Source organism: Anopheles gambiae, chromosome 3, assembly GCF_943734735.2.
Source record: "Anopheles gambiae chromosome 3, idAnoGambNW_F1_1, whole genome shotgun sequence".
In the NCBI taxonomy this organism is placed as follows: Eukaryota; Metazoa; Arthropoda; class Insecta; order Diptera; family Culicidae; genus Anopheles; species Anopheles gambiae.
The window spans coordinates 58,214,845-58,233,677 of NC_064602.1; the positions used below are offsets into that span (position 1 = coordinate 58,214,845).

The 18,833-nt window shown below is 35.4% G+C and overlaps 2 protein-coding genes across 5 annotated transcripts; both read right to left on the bottom strand.

The window, feature by feature from the left end:
• Nucleotides 1-4: 4 nt before the first annotated feature.
• On the bottom strand, nt 5-13,037 carry LOC1272664 (F-box only protein 28). Of its 3 annotated transcripts, none has more exons than XM_061657990.1 (8): nt 12,756-13,037; nt 7,309-7,693; nt 7,091-7,203; nt 5,009-5,144; nt 4,772-4,931; nt 4,568-4,712; nt 4,298-4,496; nt 5-3,983 (listed from the first exon to the last, which is right to left on the bottom strand). In XM_061657990.1, the coding sequence occupies exons 2-8, from the start codon at nt 7,678-7,680 to the stop codon at nt 2,976-2,978; spliced, it is 2,133 nt and encodes a 710-aa protein (XP_061513974.1). In that variant the 5' UTR covers nt 7,681-7,693; nt 12,756-13,037; the 3' UTR covers nt 5-2,975. The 3 variants fall into 3 exon arrangements, with proteins under 3 accessions (XP_061513974.1, XP_061513975.1, XP_061513976.1); XM_061657991.1 differs by having other exon boundaries at nt 12,768-13,013; XM_061657992.1 differs by lacking the exon at nt 5-3,983 and having other exon boundaries at nt 4,129-4,496.
• Nucleotides 13,038-13,808: 771 nt separating this feature from the next.
• LOC3291076 (protein lin-54 homolog) lies at nt 13,809-17,865 on the bottom strand. Of its 2 annotated transcripts, none has more exons than XM_061657989.1 (5): nt 17,279-17,865; nt 16,699-16,896; nt 15,064-16,598; nt 14,842-14,987; nt 13,809-14,747 (listed from the first exon to the last, which is right to left on the bottom strand). In XM_061657989.1, exons 2-5 carry the CDS (start codon nt 16,870-16,872, stop codon nt 14,347-14,349), a joined length of 2,256 nt encoding a protein of 751 aa, XP_061513973.1. In that variant the 5' UTR covers nt 16,873-16,896; nt 17,279-17,865; the 3' UTR covers nt 13,809-14,346. The 2 variants fall into 2 exon arrangements, with proteins under 2 accessions (XP_061513973.1, XP_061513972.1); XM_061657988.1 differs by having other exon boundaries at nt 16,699-16,875; nt 17,279-17,864.
• Nucleotides 17,866-18,833: the final 968 nt, after the last annotated feature.

An 18,833-nucleotide genomic window follows, 5' to 3' on the forward strand; every position in this document is an offset into this window, starting at 1 on the left:
AGCATAGGTTTTCAAATATATTAATTTTTTTTTATTCTATTCATTCTCTCTGTTTGCGTGCTAATTTGCTCAGAATTTCTCATTTGTCTTTTTATGGTTGCGCAAGTTAAGCTTCAATCGATTTTTTGTAACAATAAAATTAAAGCAGAATACGCCTTGTTTTATCCTGTCGCGCTTGGTACTTGCAGTATGTTAAAATCGTTTAACCGTTTGTTGTAAAATTTAGTTTTTAAAACGTTTATCTTCAAGGAACACGAATTTCTTAATCGGTTGAAGTAATCCGGCTTACGTAATTATTTAATAAAATGTTGTGTAATTGTGGAATTTTGGGTCTCATACTTTTTTGTTTGTTTCGTTTGTTTATGTTCATTATGCGCTTACATGGTTATTTTCTATTGTTGCTGTATTTTTGTTTGTTAACTTCCGCCAGAGCAGATGCCCAAAACCTATTGTTTAAATCCAGGGTTTATGTTTTGTATGTTATTTAGACATGAATAAACATAGATTACAGTTATATTGAGAGTGCTCTCCTTTCGGAACTTGCATAACAAAGCAAGAAGAAAGTAACTACAATGCAAGGAAAAAAAGAACAAACTTTAAAATTACAACCCTGTTTACACTCGCTAATGTCATAGAATTTAGCGTTTGGTTTTTCCTATTTTTTTAACATTAAACATGCACATTAGTTTTCTCTACGTATTAGTTTTAAAATTTAAGAGACATCATTTGGCAGGACACTCTTGGCAACCTTCGGTATGCGTCTATGGTTGTGGTCTAATTTCAATCAAATAGCTTCAAATCTTCGTGATTGTTAAATTTCGGTTCAATAAATGAATAATAATGATTCATACGGCAAATGGATTCGTCGCGTTTCGTAGTTTTCATAATATGTCTTCCAATTCCAAATTTCTGATCATGTCACAATAGTACACCAACCGGCAATGTTTTTTTGTTTGGAGATATGGCATACGTACTTTTAAGTGAAATATAACAATAGCTGTGTTTATTAGGACTTTTTCCATACTATTGGATTTTTCCTTTAAAAAAAAACATAAATTATCTCGGGTTTTTCAATTATGCATATTGTTTGCAGTTGCTAATGTTTCCAGTTTTACTTTAATTATTCAGTAAACATAATATTTGACGTGCTAAACATTGTTTCCTCAAATGATGTCATTTTCTTACAAAACTAGCATCCGATACAACAACTTTAACTAATCACCGGTTATGTTTACTCTGGTACATATTTTGTCATGAGATGTTCTTAACAAAAATGTGTGGTATAAGGTTTTAGTGCTTTTATGAATGTTTACATTTGAAAGGATGGATCGTATTGTTGAAAACATGTTTTTATTTTTATTTTATTTCTCACATTTACATACTGTTTTACAATCAGTGGGTTGCTAAACGCATACAATGCGACTATGAATGAACGGATTATACCATTCTTGGGTTGAAATAAATCAATTCACAAATATTATTTCGTTATTGACTAATTTTGTTTGCGCAATCGTTTTTCACTTTCAAATTGACCAATTGTGCCACTTGTAGCGGAGTAAAGACCACGTTCATGTTTATCACACATAAATAATCATATCGCGCTATGTTTGCCGGTTACAAACTATCAAAAATAATGTGCTTGGTAATAAAAAAAAGTTTATTCGAACGTTACGGTAGAAACTGATACAAATACAAAATATTAAATATTTTCGGTGGGTTTTTCTCACGATGTCCCACAATTTCCCAAAATATAAACTGGGAATATTCATATTTGCAGAAATCAATATATTAATTTCAACGCACGATCGACACACTGGGAGTTAATTTTTGAAAATTCTATTTCAACATTCATTGTCTTAGTGGAGTTTGCGACAAAGATAAGATGGAACTGAACTGAAATCTAGATGATAGTCACGATGTTTTTTTTCAGAATTTCATAAAAAGGAATAATTATTATTAATAATAATTACTAGGCGATCAATGAAATTAATCGAAAATTTAATGAATTAAAACCAAGATTTGCATGAATATTTAAAAAAAAAAACAATGAAAAGGCACAAATGAGATGTAAAATATCTGAAAATAGTAATTAAGATTATGAAACATAATAAGACTTGAGTTACGCTGTTTGTTACATTTATTGGTGCTAACAAACAGTTTGGAATATGTTTATTGATACTGTAAATAATTCAAATAGTAGAACCATTATAAAATGTGTGTCAAGCAGTCACGAATGTTGGGGATTGTTTGTACAATACATAATTTTGTGCTTCTGCATGTTAAAATATTTTTTTGCGATCTAAATCAATTTTAGAGAAACGTTAATCAATGCTATAGTTGCTCAAAATAATTGATAATTCTTTCGAAATGTAAATTGTAACATTTACAATTACACCAATTTTCAAATCAAATAAAAAATCAAATAATCAATGGAACAGTGCGATTTCAAAATTATGCTTACGTATTTGAAATTATGCTAACTTGAAGTTGGGACTTACACAGCCAACAAAAAAAATAGATGTGTTGATACTATAATTTAAAGTACAAAACCACAACTTATCGCTGCTGATTGTATGATTTGATGTTAAACCGATTGCGTTACAGAAAACAAAACAAAACATCTCCTTGAAGAAATACCACTTTCATTTAAAATAAAAAAAGTATGAACTATCATGCCATAAAAGAAGCCAATGAAGAAATACTTCCAATATATAATAACGGTCCCCACTATCTCGTCTGATTCAGTAAGCCTCGTATTGAATTGATGAGAAAAGAAAAAAAAACTTGTTGCGGTGAATCTATTATCATACCCTATTGTTTATAATTGTGTTGTCTTTACATAACTCTCGAAAACATCAAAAGTTACTCACTTCAATAGGCTAATTGAGTGTAGTGACAATTCTACAATATATTACGATAGGAGGCTAGTTGAAAAATTGTTCTCCTATCTCACATTACAAAACCACACATCATCACTAATTTCCGGTTTGTTTGTCCAACTGTTTGCTTCTAGTTGTTTTCGTATGCGTGTTTATTGTAGCGCTATGATTGGTATGTTTATTATAACTTTGTGATCTAGCTTTGTTTTGTACTCTTCGTATTTTTTTCATATGATAATTTGTGTTACTATCGTTACTAGAGCTATCATTTTTGCTATCAACGTTACTACTAAAGCTACTGCTATTGTTTTTGCTATCACTATTCTGAATCAAAGTTTCATTATTATTAGATTGGTGAATGGCTTTTGTGTTACTAAAAAACGGATTTTCAGAGGCGATGGGTAAGCTTGTTCCATTAGAACCAACGTCATGGTTTGTGCTAGAACAACTTTGCATTTCACTCATCTGATCCACTCCCTCTGCACTACTATACAATAATCCAACATTGCCGGACTTTTCAGTAGTACTAATTCCGCTTTTGTCCTTAAGTTGGTTTGTAGTCGATATAAGCAAATTTCCATCAGTTGATTGAGATGGCGTTACCAATGCATGCATTGCTGATGGCAACGATGATGATGAATATGACGCTGTAAGTGATGCGGATGCAAACGGAGGATTAAGACAAGCTAGTCCGTCTAGTTGGACTGGTTCATTACCGCAAGCACCATCACTATTGCTGCTATCTGTCCCCACAGTTATGCATTCTAATTTTCTCTTCAGCACTGGCTTTGTCAAGATTGCAGGAGGAGAATCGGCAGATTCTATTAGCACCGAAGAATCTCCGGCTAATTTAACCAATTGCAAATTGTGTTCTACTTTTTCCTTGCTGTGTCCGGAATCGTCCTTTTTCCTAGTTTCCTCTGTATTTGCGTTACGAGTAATTCCCATGGATAACAATTCAATGTCATACGGTACCGTACTTTGATTTCCCAGATTCTGTCCCAGATCATACGAAGACACAATTTGACCGTATGGACTGCAGATCGTTGTTGCTGGACTTTTAGAACGCCAATATTGTAGTTCTGTTTTACATTTATTCAATTCCTGTGGGTTTAAAAAACGATCAAATTAATTTCAAAGAGGAAAGTATTAAACGATTTCTACGCTCTAACATTCTAAATCCCAATGCAAATTCAATGAGAAGTGAAGTACTTTTTGAATGACTCACAAAGCAAGTAAAAACAAAGGGTTTGGATTTAGCTATAAATTATGTTTTAATATTGCTATACACATAATAGTTGTAGATTACAGTGTGTTAAGAATAGTTAAGATAACAGTAATTAATTGCTTTATTACGTCTTCAATATTGAATTGAAACAGAGACTCTATAAATACAACATTCATCTATAATACATTACCTGTAGAACAGTAGAAAATTTTCTAGATAGTTCATCATTCTTTTTATCCGTTTCATCAAGGCGATTAGCAAATTCAAGTGTCTGTTTTTGTTGCTCTGCCAAAAGCTTTTGTTGTTCCGTTATTGTTTTGGCCTGCTCGGTCGCCTTCCGTTTAAATGTTCGCAATTCACTACGTAAAACAGTTAGTTGATTATTGTACCTAGAATGACAAAATAATTTTACAATATCAGTTAAACTACAATTCTAGTTTCAATACGTTTGCAGTCTTACCGTTTCATGCCTTGCTTTATTTTACGTATGCCCTTACGCAGCACCATATTGCTTTGAGGGGGAGACGAAGAAGAAGAATGTGATGTATCGCGGGAAAGGATAGACGATGATGTTTCCAGGGCCGCAAATGACTTTGTACTGTTAGCTGAAATTTCGAATATAATGTTTAGATTTCCGATTTATACTGAATTAACAAAAACTTACTAAAATACGCAATATCAGGTAAATTAGGTTCTATATGTTCCTTGAAATATTCCATAGCCATTGTAGACAGATCAAATAACTCGTCGGTCACTTTGAAGGGTCGATCCAAGGACGGTGACGTGCGGATATAGTTTAACACTGAATATACCTCATCCAGGATCTATAATATTGCAAAAACGATTATGTTCAGTGTGATATTATACATAACAACATAAATGAAAGACATGATTAACTTACCCCTCCTGGAAAAAAACAGCAGTGTTTCCTTTCGATATGTTTGCCAAATGTCATCTGTAATAATGATAGGCGCATGTAACACGTCTCTAGGATATCACATTCACAAGCTAAAGGATGATTCCGGCGGGCAGATTCTCTGTAAAAAAGAATTTAAAATTTGTATTGCAGTGAAAGAAAACGAATCAATAACATTTACACCATTTTGTTCTTTTTTGAAAATCGTTAAAATATACATGGAGTATTATCTAATTCAGTGCTCTCCAACAGGACCACGGACCACTCTTGTTTGAAAATACATTTCCCACGGCCCAGCGCATATATATTTTTAGACTAAATTCAAAGCTTTTTGACAAAAATATGTTTTAATATTATTTTAGATATTTTTTGTAAATTTAATCAGGATTGTGAAAAAAATTTCAATATACGTGTTGTAATAAGCTTTACTTTAAAAAAAAAAATCTTTCGAGAACTACGCCTGTCCACACCACGGATTTGAGACCACTGATATAATTCAATAAGCATCCATGAATCCTGCGTATTATACACATCCCACAAAAATACTATGGCGACCCGATGAATTGGGACTCGGTGGCAGTCATAAGAAGGACGTTTGTGAGTGTTAGGCCTGGGTCTATGTACATGTTGCGGCAACATTCGTTCAATGGCAACATTTCCCGCCGAACTGCAGTGGGCCGTAATGACCCCCTTCTTCGTGCAATTCGTCGATTTAACTGTGTATATTCTATGTTTGATTTCAACCTTCCCTTATCCTCTTTCCGATCCCGCATCAGAACCCTCCATAATCCCGTGCTGCCTTAATTTTTAATTTTTAAATTTTAAATTCTAATTTTCTAAAAAAAAAATTATTCTCAAATTTTTGATAATTTGTGTTAATTTTTGTTAGGTTAGGAACATAGGTAATAAGTATTATTTAAGCATTTGTGTAACCAAAAGGTAGACAAATAAATATGATTATGAATATGAATATGAATATGAATATTTCTGGATTTTCCTATTTACAGTAGGTGACCGCTAACTGCATGTGTTTTAACTGGAGTGCTTTTTAACTGGAGGTTCGCTAACTGGATTGATTTTCAGTTAACGAACACTTAAACGTAAAAACATGAAACATCCGGAATCTCATGAAGAGAAATTTGTCGCAAATGTGCATTTTTCAAACAAATTTAGGGTCTTCTGCCTACGTTTGCTATTAATTTATGTTATTACACGAATTACTATACTTTATATCAACATAAATGAAAAAAAATTTGGTATGTTTATTCCAGTCAACGCCAATCAAAACAATCAATCCATAGAAACGTCACTCCAGTTAGAGAACATTGTTCGTTAACTGGAGCTTGTTTACCTCTCAGTTAGCGGTCACCTACTGTATTTAAAAAAACAGTGCACATATTCACTCACAAAAAAACATTTTAAAATTAAGTTTCAATTATTTTTTATCCGTTTTGGTGTACAAACAAGTCCAAAAATGTTCATGCAATGTACATGCAACAAACCGATTTGTTTCTCTTGCAACAAAAATGTTCCCGCAACATGAGTTTGACAGTTTGTCCATACGATTTGGCAACAAATGTTCCGGCAACATTTTCATAGACCCGGGCTTTAGGCATGTTGCTCCGTATTTTACGGTTTGTTCATATTGTCAGTGGATGCTCTCAAGTTCAGTACCACAAAATGCAACCTACTCTTTAACCAATTTTTCAGCATATCTGGCAATAGCTCCTACTGGTTAACAAAGACAGCTAGCCACAGATAGACCAAAATATGATACTCTGACCTTTCCATATATCTGGCCTTTCCAAGGCTGTTACATGCCAAGTTATGAATATCCGGAGAGGAGGAGGCTATATTATGGTGCGCATTCAGAGAAAAAGATGATTATGAGAATAATTTTCAACACGTTCCGTTACGCATGAGCTGGCTGTTTTTGTCATGGGAATTGTAAGTTAAGTGATAACGTTTTCCATTTTTCAGAGTTGGTCAATGTTCCATATCCATGCGTTAATTCTCCAAAAGTATAATTATAAAACTTCGTTACAAATGCACGATTGGTCTTCTCACCTGCGGGGCATTTTAGCTTTTACAGTTTGAAACCTTGAGTGCATCTGATTTTGTAGTTTTTGAAAAGTTGAGTTTAGTATAGAAGAGCACACTTTATTCATTTGACGAGATATCTGAAATTTAAAAATATATATCAGAATATAATAATTCAATAACGCTTCTACACCGCTAGACTAATGTTTATACTTTCAATATAACATTTGCGATGCGATACTTACCACCCTCATATGGGCAATTTTTTTATAGCCTACATAGGAAAATATGTGCCCCAATAGCTCAGTTGGCAGATCCATAAGGTTTATTTCTTGATGCAGATGTTCCTGCTGATCACTCATCACCATTCCCAAAGAGATGTCATCCGTTCTTAATACAAAATTACTTGAAACATTTCCAGATAACGCTGGTAGCGATCCACCGGGCGATGATGCAGAATGTAATCCAGTCGCTGTTTTAGTGCTGATAGATGACGAAATGGATACAACGTTCGAGGATGTGTAAGAAGACGTAGATGACGAAGTTGGTACGGCACGGCAAACGTTTAGATTTGCTTCTTCGGACGTAGCACCAGTCATCTGACGAGTCGACACCATTTTACAGTGTTGTCTGTCATTAAAAAGAAATTAAAGAACATGTTAGTTAAGAAAATTAGTTAAAATGGATTGCTATTAAATTTATAAATAAAACAGAATATATATTCTGACTAAAAAGACTGAATAAACATGACACTGTACTACTGTTTGCCGTTCCGGTTCGAACCTGGTAAAATAGTTTCAATAACAGAGCCAATTTGATTCTTTTTTTTTCAAATTTTCTCCGTTTCTATACCATCGCTCCGATCGGATTAAATTCTTCGGACCCGTTACTTTAACAGATTTGATCCGATCCGATCAGTTTCGTTTGGTATTCTTTTGTTCCGATGGTAAAAGTAAGGCTCAGCCCTCTACGTTACGCTAGCGTTACGCGTAACGTCTGTTTATCGCAAACCCAAGCAGCTTATTTGAACGCCTGTTTTTACTGCCGTGGGTGAGCAAATTGATAGATAATCATGCCTTAATATTGATTATCTTTACATGATAATTATAAAAGACATAATTTTTGAATAATTATATAAAAAGTACAGCAATCGCAAATAAACATAAAATTTATTGATAATTCATGAGTATAAAACAGTTATAATATTATTATTACGCTATTATTTTTAACAGCAATCAGAGTTGTAACTACTTGAAGAATTACTGTTATAACAATTTTAAACATAAAAAAGGATTAATAATAAAAAAAAGATTATTTTTTTACCCAGCTATTGGTAAAACAGGATTATGAAATGTATAAAAGTATTTATTAACCTCATTAATCGCTTAAAAACAGAACCATGAACCTAAACTAATTTCTATTCATAATGGCCGAAAACATATATTGAATAAGTAATAATTATATTTCATATATTTCATTTATTTATATTTTTTTTCAATATTTTATGTTTACACATATTGGAAATGTTACTCTAATTGAATGCTTTAAGGGTGTTTAAGAACGTCATACTTTCAGACAATTTTTCATAAACCATAGTGCAAAAATGACAAATATTAAATTAATATGCTGTTTGGGAATATTTTAAGAAATGTAACGCTTCTCCAATGTAACGTAGAGGGCTGAGCCTTATTTTTATCGAACTGTAAACAGCTATCTAGTGTTTAGCGATATTTTCGATCTTCATTTTTGTCCATGTACAGTTGTTAAACCTATAGCTATTAATTAAAATAAGTTACTACTAGTGATTTGTTAGTAAAACTAGTGATTTTTTTTAGTTTTATATGAAAATGTCATTTCTTGGTCCAAATCTGTGGAAGTCGATTAACTGGCAACCGTCCGGTTCCAACTTTCCCTGATAATCGACGTTTTACTGTATGCGTAAACACGGTTGTTGCCCCAAAGTAGAAGAAGCATAACAAACTAATATTGCAATGATTTAATAAACCAAACAGATGTCTGACCAAATATATACTAACAAATTTGGAAGAAATACACCCATCAGTGGATATGGTGTACACCTACATGGTGTACCAAGATTGACCTGGGTAAGTTTTGCATGTTTATTTCGTAATAACTTAGCGTGAAGATGTCGTCCACTTCAAAACTTGAATGCCTCAGAAAATTATCTTGAAAAACTTGAATGTGTTTTTTAATGAGTGAGTGGATAATTGTGTCATTTTCAATTGTTTTACGCACTTATTTTCCCTCAAATGTTGTATGGCAGTAAAATTGTATTGATATGTGTATACAACTTAACAACATGCCCGTTATGGGTTCAAGCCCCGAATGGACCATGCCCCCCCACCCTCTATACGTAGGACTGACTATACTGCTATTAATAATCAATAAGTCACTGATAGGTAAGCCCATTGCACTATGGGGTGGCCTCGAACAAACCGCGGTCATAAGTCATTTTTGTACTATTTACAATACAGCAATTATCCGCAGTACGCGATACTCGATATACGCGAATTCGCAGTACGCGATTGCTCTAAAATTGACAGCTCCATGTGTTTTTTGCAAATATTTTAATACTTTGAAATATTTTATGCTCTTTTTGAATTTCCTTAATGTTCTTTTTGCATTTTGCATTGAATTTGTGCAAAAGATACCTGTTTTACAACAAAAAACTTTAATGCAAAACTCTGTGGCGATATTTTTCAACCCTCGAACTGGTAGTGTTAACTATTTTTCCATACAAATCCGCTATACGCGAAAACTCGAGATACGCTATTGCGCTCGGTCCCGTACGATAGCGTATATTGGATAATGACTGTATATATCACATCGATTCTTGTCTAAAATGGTAAATTTACTTGTAAAACATTATTTTAGGCGTTGGAAATCCAGATGGCGCCAGTGTACAGCGTTTTTACAGGGATTTTCACATGTTAGAAATACTTTGGCACACAATATATAGACATTTGGCCCAATAACGAGAGTAAGCAAGGGGGTTATTGCTTCATACTCTTGAGAAAGTCTTTATATTGGGTGCCAAAGTCTTTCTAACGAGTGAAAACCGTGTATCGCTTTGCTGTACATAGCCACAGACACATATTTCAATCGATGACTACAATCGTCACCAACATAGTTTTATATTTGAGAATAATTGTATTGGGTTTAATAATAAAACATTCAAAATAACCAACACCAAATTTTAAAAATATAAACCAGATAATTTAAAATAAATTGGTATTATCTATTTTCTAAGTGCTCATAGTACCCTACATAAGACAATTCATTATGTAAAAAATAAAAGAAAATAATGATTTAGGCAACTAGTTGATCTTGGTCGGTATTTTTAAAGAAAATAAAATATTAGAAGTACCTGCTTTATTTTACATTAAAGCATAATTTTCCGAGATCTATTTGTAGTCTGTTCTCGAGATAATCCGCACTTTTGACAATCAAATTCATGAGGTAAACAGTGTTCGGTCAAAAGTAGTGAACTATGCTTAGAATCCCTAGTGCAATTTTCAGATCGACACTTGAGAAAGTCCTACATTCGTGTGACCGCTATGAACCCAATCTTAAACTATTAAAACAGTGGTTTTGATTAAAACCTTTTGCTGCTTTTACGTCCATGTAATGTGTATGTAGGAATTCATTCCTCACTCACAAGTTCAAGAGCGGGGGAGAGCGTGGCATCCCATGGTATTTAGCGAAAATTTTATTAAAATTTTCCCCTTAAAAAGTCAAAGTTCTCCTGGGGGAAGGGAATTCCCTACCGGTTGAAACCCGCTGCATTATACAAATAAAGGAAGCATTTTCTCGTGATATGGGGCTTTCGACACTAGATTTCAACAATTTACCAGAAAAGACACTTAATTGAATTAAATTTGAATTAAATTTAATTATTTTCAAACACTTGAAATTCATAAAATCCTGCTTGATTGTTCATAAACACAATGCAAATTTTTAAAACAATATAAACTAATAATTACTTAAATAAACAAATAAACCTAGTATCACACAATTTTATTATAACATGCTCGTCCTGGGTTTAAACCTTGTATGCCCCCTCCCCCCCCCCCCCTCGACACCATAGCACGAGCACCTATTACTCGTGTTATCAGAATATTCGTTCAAGGGTTTCTAAATTCATGTATTTATTTCTGTTCATGTTTTCTTGCTGCCTGACATACCGAACTATTGCGAGATGTCAATTAGAAAGTAACCCAACCAAACAATGCGGTCCGACTGTAATTTCCCATTTTAAGAATGCTTTCAATGCTTAGCAAAATTATCTATCGAGTGACATGAGTGGCTGTATTAAGCAGAGAAAATCAAAGGGTCGAAAATCAAAGGAACCTGCTGTACCATCAATTTCGTGAGCCACTGTATACACACATGTATGGTACAGCAATTATCCGATATACGCAATTGAATCGGATCACAGAGTATTTAGTTTTAATACGCGTCAGTGAGTATTTTAAAATACAAAATAAATTATTAAAATACAGCAACAATAGCACATGTTTTTAAATGTTACTCGTTAAAGTTGTGCACTGCTATCACTATGAGCAAGATTGTCTGTAGACGCTATTACGTATTGATTCACTATTCATGAAAAAAATTAAAAAAAACATAATAAGTGTCTGAAAATACACCCCAAGAACAGCAATTACTACAGCGATTGAAGAAAATAACAACGGTAATGGTGTATCAAGAGCCATTATAATTCGTTTGAATTTGTTTGTTATGAGAAATAAGAAAAACAATCACAGAGCTGAAGCAGTTTCGCTACGCTTTTTTCAACTGAGCAAGTGAAAAATATTTAATTTAAAATATAGCAGTAATAACAGTAAACAAAAGAAACAGACAAAATGAAGTAAAACCTGCGGACAACAAACACCACACACAGTTCTTCCTGTAGTTGAAATTTAGATGAGTTAGACTAGCACGAGCTATAACTAATTGTAAGAATTGTACGTTTTGTAAGAAACAGGCACAATCTAACTGGCTTGGTGTGTTGCAATTGATCGTTCTCTGCAACTAGTTTCCCTCTCTCCTCTAATGTGTAATTTCTCCTGGACATCTTATCCATTCCTTTGCAAAGTATGCCTTGCTGAATGAAGTGAGATACAATGCTGGGATATTTTTTTATTCCTAAAACGATGATCCAGTAATGCTACAAGCGTTCATTTCACAAAGTTTTCTTGAATTGTAAGACCACTTTGAAGAACACTTTAAAACGGAACAAAGTTCTATCGTTCCATCGCGTTAATATTGGTTGCGTTCAGTTGCTGCTAAATGCACCGAAGATAGTAGCACTTACTTTCAATTTGCACTGTATTTTCTTTAATAAGTTGCTCAAACAACAACTGAAGAATCCAACAAAAAACACATTGTTAATTCAGCAGTAATTGGAATGGACTTGGGCAAGATACCTATCGTTGGCGAGTGTGGGTAACACTTTTGGTACACGTACGATGAGCGTGTAAAGAATGCATGTAAAGGGGATAACTACAATTATTAATTCACTTCCGCATTTCGCAGATCGTTCTGTTAACATTAGACAAAAAAACTTTTCTATCTGTGAAACTATTACCAAACAAACAACCATTGCTTAACTTGACTATTGTATGGCTCTTTGTGGTCGTCACGGAAAATAAACGATAGCAAAACTTACAGCAAAGCGAACCTTGGCGATATCTGCTGCAAAGGGGCACCGTCCGGGAAGGAGTTGGTAATGATTTGGCAAACCCGTAGCTGGATTGGAAAACCGATGTACGGATGCCCAGCAATTGTAGCAATGAATTTTCCGGATTTCACGCACGGCGATTAGATCCACTGCAAATTGGTTGCCACACGTATGGAAAAATTGTCCCGATCCAAAATTTTGTTTCTTGTCTATTTCCCCGTTCAATCGCGTAAGAAAAAAAAAGAACTCAACAGTTTGACAGTTCCATCTGCCAAATACACTGAAGGCTGCAGAAATGAAAATGACATTCGATTCGACTGGCTTTCTCAGTTTGCTTTCAGTTTGAAATTTTTTAGCTAGCACATTTTTATTTCAATAAGTTTTGAAGTACTACAGTTTTATTGAAATTCCATTAGATTATGCAAAAGAGAAACTAATTCATTAGCCTTTTTCGCTGCTTGTCTTCTTGCGGATTTCTGTCGTTGATATGGATATTAACTTAACATCAAAATGTGTAGCATAATTCCATTTTTCTTATTATATTTTGATGTTTTATCCGAAAAAAGTACTTATTACGTTCCAGCGATATAATAGAAAACTTTTGAGCGTTGCTTTTGACTTGAGGTGACAGCAATGCTTCTCCAAGATTCAAACTGAAGTCTTTCAAAATCAATCAACCAATATGGAGTTTGAACACAAAAGTACACACGTCCCTCATTTTTATGCAAAATTTGTACGTTTCGCCACGCTAATTTTAAGTCAAAACGAAATGTAATTTATATTAACGTCCGAGTTTTATTAGGCCCAACATTGCGGCCAAATAACAAGGGGACAGTCCCGTGGTACAGTCGTCAACTCGTACGACTTAATAACATGCCCATTAATGGGTTCAAGCCTAGAATCGACCGTCCCCCCGTAGCAAGGATTGACTATTATCTGGCTGCGTGGTAAGGAATTAAGTCTCGAAACCCTGTATAAGCAGGGCATGTCCGCGTAGGACGTTACGCCAAATAAAAGAAGAAAAAAACAGATGAGTAGATATATTTTGTGTTACACATAATTTTATTTACTATAATTTCACATACGCAAGCATGCAAAGCGATCTTTACAACTCAAATTTACTTTAAGCTAAACTCTAATATGGTTTTGTTTCAATTAAAGACTAATCAAATGTTTCTCCCTTTGCTTATTAGTTTAACCTAGGTACCGCTGCATGAACGTTCCTACAACTCGCACGACAATGGCACTATCGCACATTCACTGTTGAAGGATATTTTTTTTTGTCTAAACTACTTCAATTTGTAAACTACTATTTTACACTGAGAGCCACTAGCGTGTTGTTTCCATGTTTTCTTTTCCGGCACGATTCAAAATCGTAGATAGAAAAAATAGAACGGGCAACACATATACGCTGTTGATGGTGGCTTTTAGTTTTGTTATTTTTATTAATATTGTTTATGGGACGTATTAAATGAGTTTATTTTATCATCATAATTTAATATAAGAAAATGTGTATTTGAAATAAGATAAAAAAATCTAGGAAACTCAAACAGTATTTTTGTATTACGATGGAATACGATTAGTTTTCCGTGTTGAAAGCAAATTCCTTAATCTCTAATAAACAGCGACCATATTCTTCCAAAATCATTAGTTCTGAGGTACGCATACTGCAGCCACGTTTCAAGCATTCGTCTGCTTGGGCTACCATGCACTGGACAGTAGCTTCTATCACGTCCATCGTCATAAAATTGTGAGGTTGCTTAGCCGGCGGTAATTGGGACAAATCTGCATCCAGAATGGATGATGACCGTTTCAGTCCAACGGAGTTCATGCTAGAATGTGCTACTCCTGTATCAGAATCAATTTTGTCAGGTACGATCAAAGAAACATGTCTGTGTCCATCATCAATTGATTTTCTCGATGCATCATTTGAGGAGTAGTAGTCATAATCCAAAGTAAATTGGTCGGTGTTGCGGCATCCTGTAGAAGGACGAAAAATTGGAAATATTGACAGCATTGAGTTTCCATGAAATATGAAATAGGTGACTTTGTAAAAGATGAAAAGACGGCGTACCAACACATTTACAATTGCTAGAGCAAGCAATTTTACCCTCGTAACACTCGCAGTAATTTTTTAAGCATCCAGACCGCTTACAATTGCACCCCTTTGTGTGTAGCCTTGTACCATCGTCTGTCGAGCCGATTGAACCAATCTTTGGCCTTGAGTATAAAAAGAGAGGATTTTTTAAAATAAATATTTACCGTATCAAGGGATAGAGAATGAACTTGTGCATACTTAAAGGCATTTGGATTGCGCTCCAGAGTTGAACGAATTGCTTTCTGTCGCTCGTTGTCATGATCAAACGTGTTGAAGCAATCTTTGCAGTTACAGTTGTAGCAATACTCGCCATTGGCAAAACAATCGCAATAAAGTTTTAAGCACTGCGACTTTGTGCAGTTGCATGGACGCTTTTTATATGCTTCGTCGGGAAATCCATACACAGTAGTCGTTGGTGCCCTCGGTGAATCCTTGGAAGTATCTGCTCCCTTTATGTTACTACCGCTCGAGCTCCCAGAATTATTCGAATTTGCTTTGACAGTTTCGATAACATATTGATCTTGTTTGCGCACATCCGCTTTTACAACGACCTTTTCAGGCGCAGCACCACCGTTTGACACTGCTAGTGGCTTCTGAGAGACAAGTTGAAGATTATCCTTGCTGTCCATGTGTTTACTATCTTCCTTCGATAGCACAATGCGTGCTGTTCCACTATTGCTGTCGGAGTTTAGGATAATTTTCCTGTTTGTTGATAGCACTGATGGTTTACCGAGACTTGACGTCGTTGGCATCGCCGCTAAATTTCCAGCACCATTCCGCACAACGAACGTTCTATTATTTTGCATTATAATTTTAGGTGAACCGGTTTGAATGGTGCCACTGATTCCTGTTGAGGAAACTGCAGTGCCTGTGGTAGCAGCGACAGAGCTGGAAGCGCTGTTGTGTATTTTGCTTGGTGATTTCAATACAATTTTCTGTACTGTGCCACCGCTAGTCGTTGGTCTCTGATTTAACAATCGTACATATTGTACCCCTTTGCCACCGGGTAAGGTGACCGCGTGTAATCCACTTGACGGAGCGATTATTTTTTTCGTCGCCGTATTTCCAACACCTGGCTTAAGAATAACTTTCTGTACGTCGGTTCCTCCAATGGTAACATTTTGCTTCGTTACACTCGACGTTCCTGCCAGTGCACCTGGTTGAGCTACAGCCGGTTTTGCCACACGTACCACTGTTCCTGATGTTAATGGCGTTGTTTGCGATGCCATTTTTATGGCACCACCAGCAATCGTTTTCATTGTGATTGTTTTTCCAACAGTCATCGTTTTCAATCCCGCTCCTGTCGATGCGGACATGTTTTGAGGCTGAATATGCATCACTCGTGCATTTGTATTCAGCACCACTCTGTTAGTTTGATTTGGCGGATTTGCCACAGGACTAGAGACAGAGATTACTTTCTTCGTCGGTCCTGATTTGTTAGACACGTTCACGATCATCGTACCGTCCGAATTCAACAACCGATAGGATGTAGTTGCCGCCGTTGAAGGTAGGGAGGGCCGTGCAGCGTTCAGTAATTTCATTGGCGCAGTCGTTGCAGTAGATGATTGTGGTACCATCATTACTTTGGAGGTAGATCGTTCTATCCCAGAGTTGTTGCCGACTTTTTGAAGCCCCGAAAGCGATACCACATGTTGAAATGTTTGCACTGTATTGCTGTTATCGGGCAATAGAGTCCGGCTTGGTTTTTCATCATCTTCGTAATTTTCGTATTCCTTTCAAATAGAAAAACAAACATGAAAATATCAGTTAGTATCAGATGGTGAAGTGATCTATAAAAATGAAAAATAAAACTTTTTTTCCGAAATTACTAACCTCATCAGTGGACACTTCGGGGTGATTAGTTTCTTCTACTAAATCTTCTAAATCAACATCCATAGTACCATGTTCCACCTCTTCCTGCTCGTCCTCCTGTTCCTCTGATGTATATTCCACCATGTCCTGCGAGTCAGCATAGGACTCGTCCTCGATGTCTCTTAAATCCTCCATATTCTGCAATGGTTAGACCACAAACTATATCAAAACAATAACAAAAAAAGACCATCATAATGTCAGTCGGCTATGGTGTCCATGTGCAAATTTATAATGGTGTAATCTTTGTTACAGTTTCCATGAAGGCAGGCAACCACACGTTTCAAATTGCAGAAGTGTGCCCCACACTTATGTTCTGTTTTTTTTTCTCGGACGGATGTAAATAGGAACATTTCGCCCAACATCCACACCAAGATCCATTTTGAATCTTTGAATTCAAATTCAAAACAAAAACAGCTTCTTTGCCCTGTGTCGTCGAAGCAGGGAGCTGTCCAAATGTATGATTGAAAGTTTACGGGTACCATTTTTGAGTGCGTCGTTGTGCGATTTTGCGATGGTGATTAAAATGATAATTTGTACTTACCATCAAATGAGAGATTGCTTAAAAACTGTAAATGTAGCACGGATTTCAATACACGCGGTAAGCTGTATCCACCATATATAAACCTGTATCCGTCAACTTTATCAATAGCACGTACCCGTGCAATGTTTTTCTCTACACTCGATTATGTAGTATCAATGTCCAAACTTACGCCAAACCTATTAATACACAACCATTTTTAAATGTGCACAATATCAACAACGTCAACTTATTGTAATAATGTGCATAATCATCACACGGAAGGAAATGTTTCGATTAAGAGCACTGCTGTTGCGCCTAGTCGGTTTTTCTTCGCGATTTCTCACCCAAAACGACGCGTATTTATTTACGAACGAATCGGTTTATTTCACGCACTATTCTGACACGTTCGATGATGTGCCGTGCTTAGTCCAAGTTACAGTTTACTCCTCTGGCTCAAAAGTGTGTTTATAATTCAATAGGCGAAATAATTTTTAAAAATAAATTTGTTTTCTCCGTTTTTATTCACTCTGTATAATTTTCTTCCGATGCTGTGTGTCGTGATGTCAAAATGCTCCGTCGAATTCGATCACTGGTTCGAGCACGACGCTGCTGCTGCCATCGAGCTGCCGTTGTCAAGATTGTTAGATGTGATGTAGTCCATATATGGCTATAGCCTCACCATTTTCTCGTAAAGCATTATTTGTTTCGCTTGTTTTTAATACAATTGTTGGGATAATTTAATACATGTTCAAATTTCCAAACCCCTCACCGTTACCATAAACAGATATTACTTGTAAATGTTTGCATTTTGCATTTGTAAACAGCCATTGTGATGTGGCTCTACAGTAGAGCTAAATTTATGAAGCAACGCTCATTTATTTTCTTTTTGTTATCTGTACAATCACATTTTAATGTTAACATATTAAAGACGCTCAACTTTCGATGTTTGTGTGTGTATGTTTTTTTACAATAGTCCTATTGTGATTAATTAAGTCCCGTCGAGTGCACATATTTTGGCTATGACAGGCGGAACAAACAAAAAATCGCTACTTGAAATACCAGGCAGAAAAGCAGCTCGAAAGCTCGAATTTTAAAATTAAACATGTATAAACCTTGAATTCAATATTCAATTTTGCGACCACAGCCCATAGTCTTCACTGTTCGAGCAGATCGACTTATTTAGACGGAAGTCGATCTAATATTCAAACCCCGTTTCTGAGAAAATTATGGTATGATATGTCGAACAGATTTGATTTTTTTTAGTTTTAATTAGAAGCTGCATTTGTGTCCACCTATTCTTGAAACACAAATACCCCAAACCACCGTATAATTCTCGAATGAATGTTCAATTTCAAGTGCATTCGATTTCTCATTTGTTTATTGCTTACCTCACATCTCCATCAAAATCTTCTTTTCTTTTGCGTAACGACCTACGCGGATATGCCGGCCTATATACATACAGGCTTTTGGAATTCAAAAGTACCACGCATCCGGATAGTCAGTCCAGCGAGGGAAGCTCCATGCGAGACTTTAACCCACGACGGGCATGATGTTAAGCCACACGAGATAACGAATG

Bases quoted from the DNA above. Each gene is read 5' to 3' on its own strand.
- LOC1272664 (XM_061657990.1), bottom strand. From the start codon at position 7,680: ATGGTGTCGACTCGTCAGATGACTGGTGCTACGTCCGAAGAAGCAAAT. The intron at 5,145-7,090 runs GTGAGAAGACCA...TCTTTTTTACAG, and splicing joins AAAGCTAAAATGCCCCGCAG to AGAATCTGCCCGCCGGAATC. The intron at 4,713-4,771 runs GTAAGTTTTTGT...TCGAAATTTCAG, and splicing joins ACCTGATATTGCGTATTTTA to CTAACAGTACAAAGTCATTT.
- LOC3291076 (XM_061657988.1), bottom strand. The intron at 14,988-15,063 runs GTATGCACAAGT...TTTATACTCAAG, and splicing joins CGCAATCCAAATGCCTTTAA to GCCAAAGATTGGTTCAATCG. The intron at 14,748-14,841 runs GTACGCCGTCTT...GTCCTTCTACAG, and splicing joins TAGCAATTGTAAATGTGTTG to GATGCCGCAACACCGACCAA.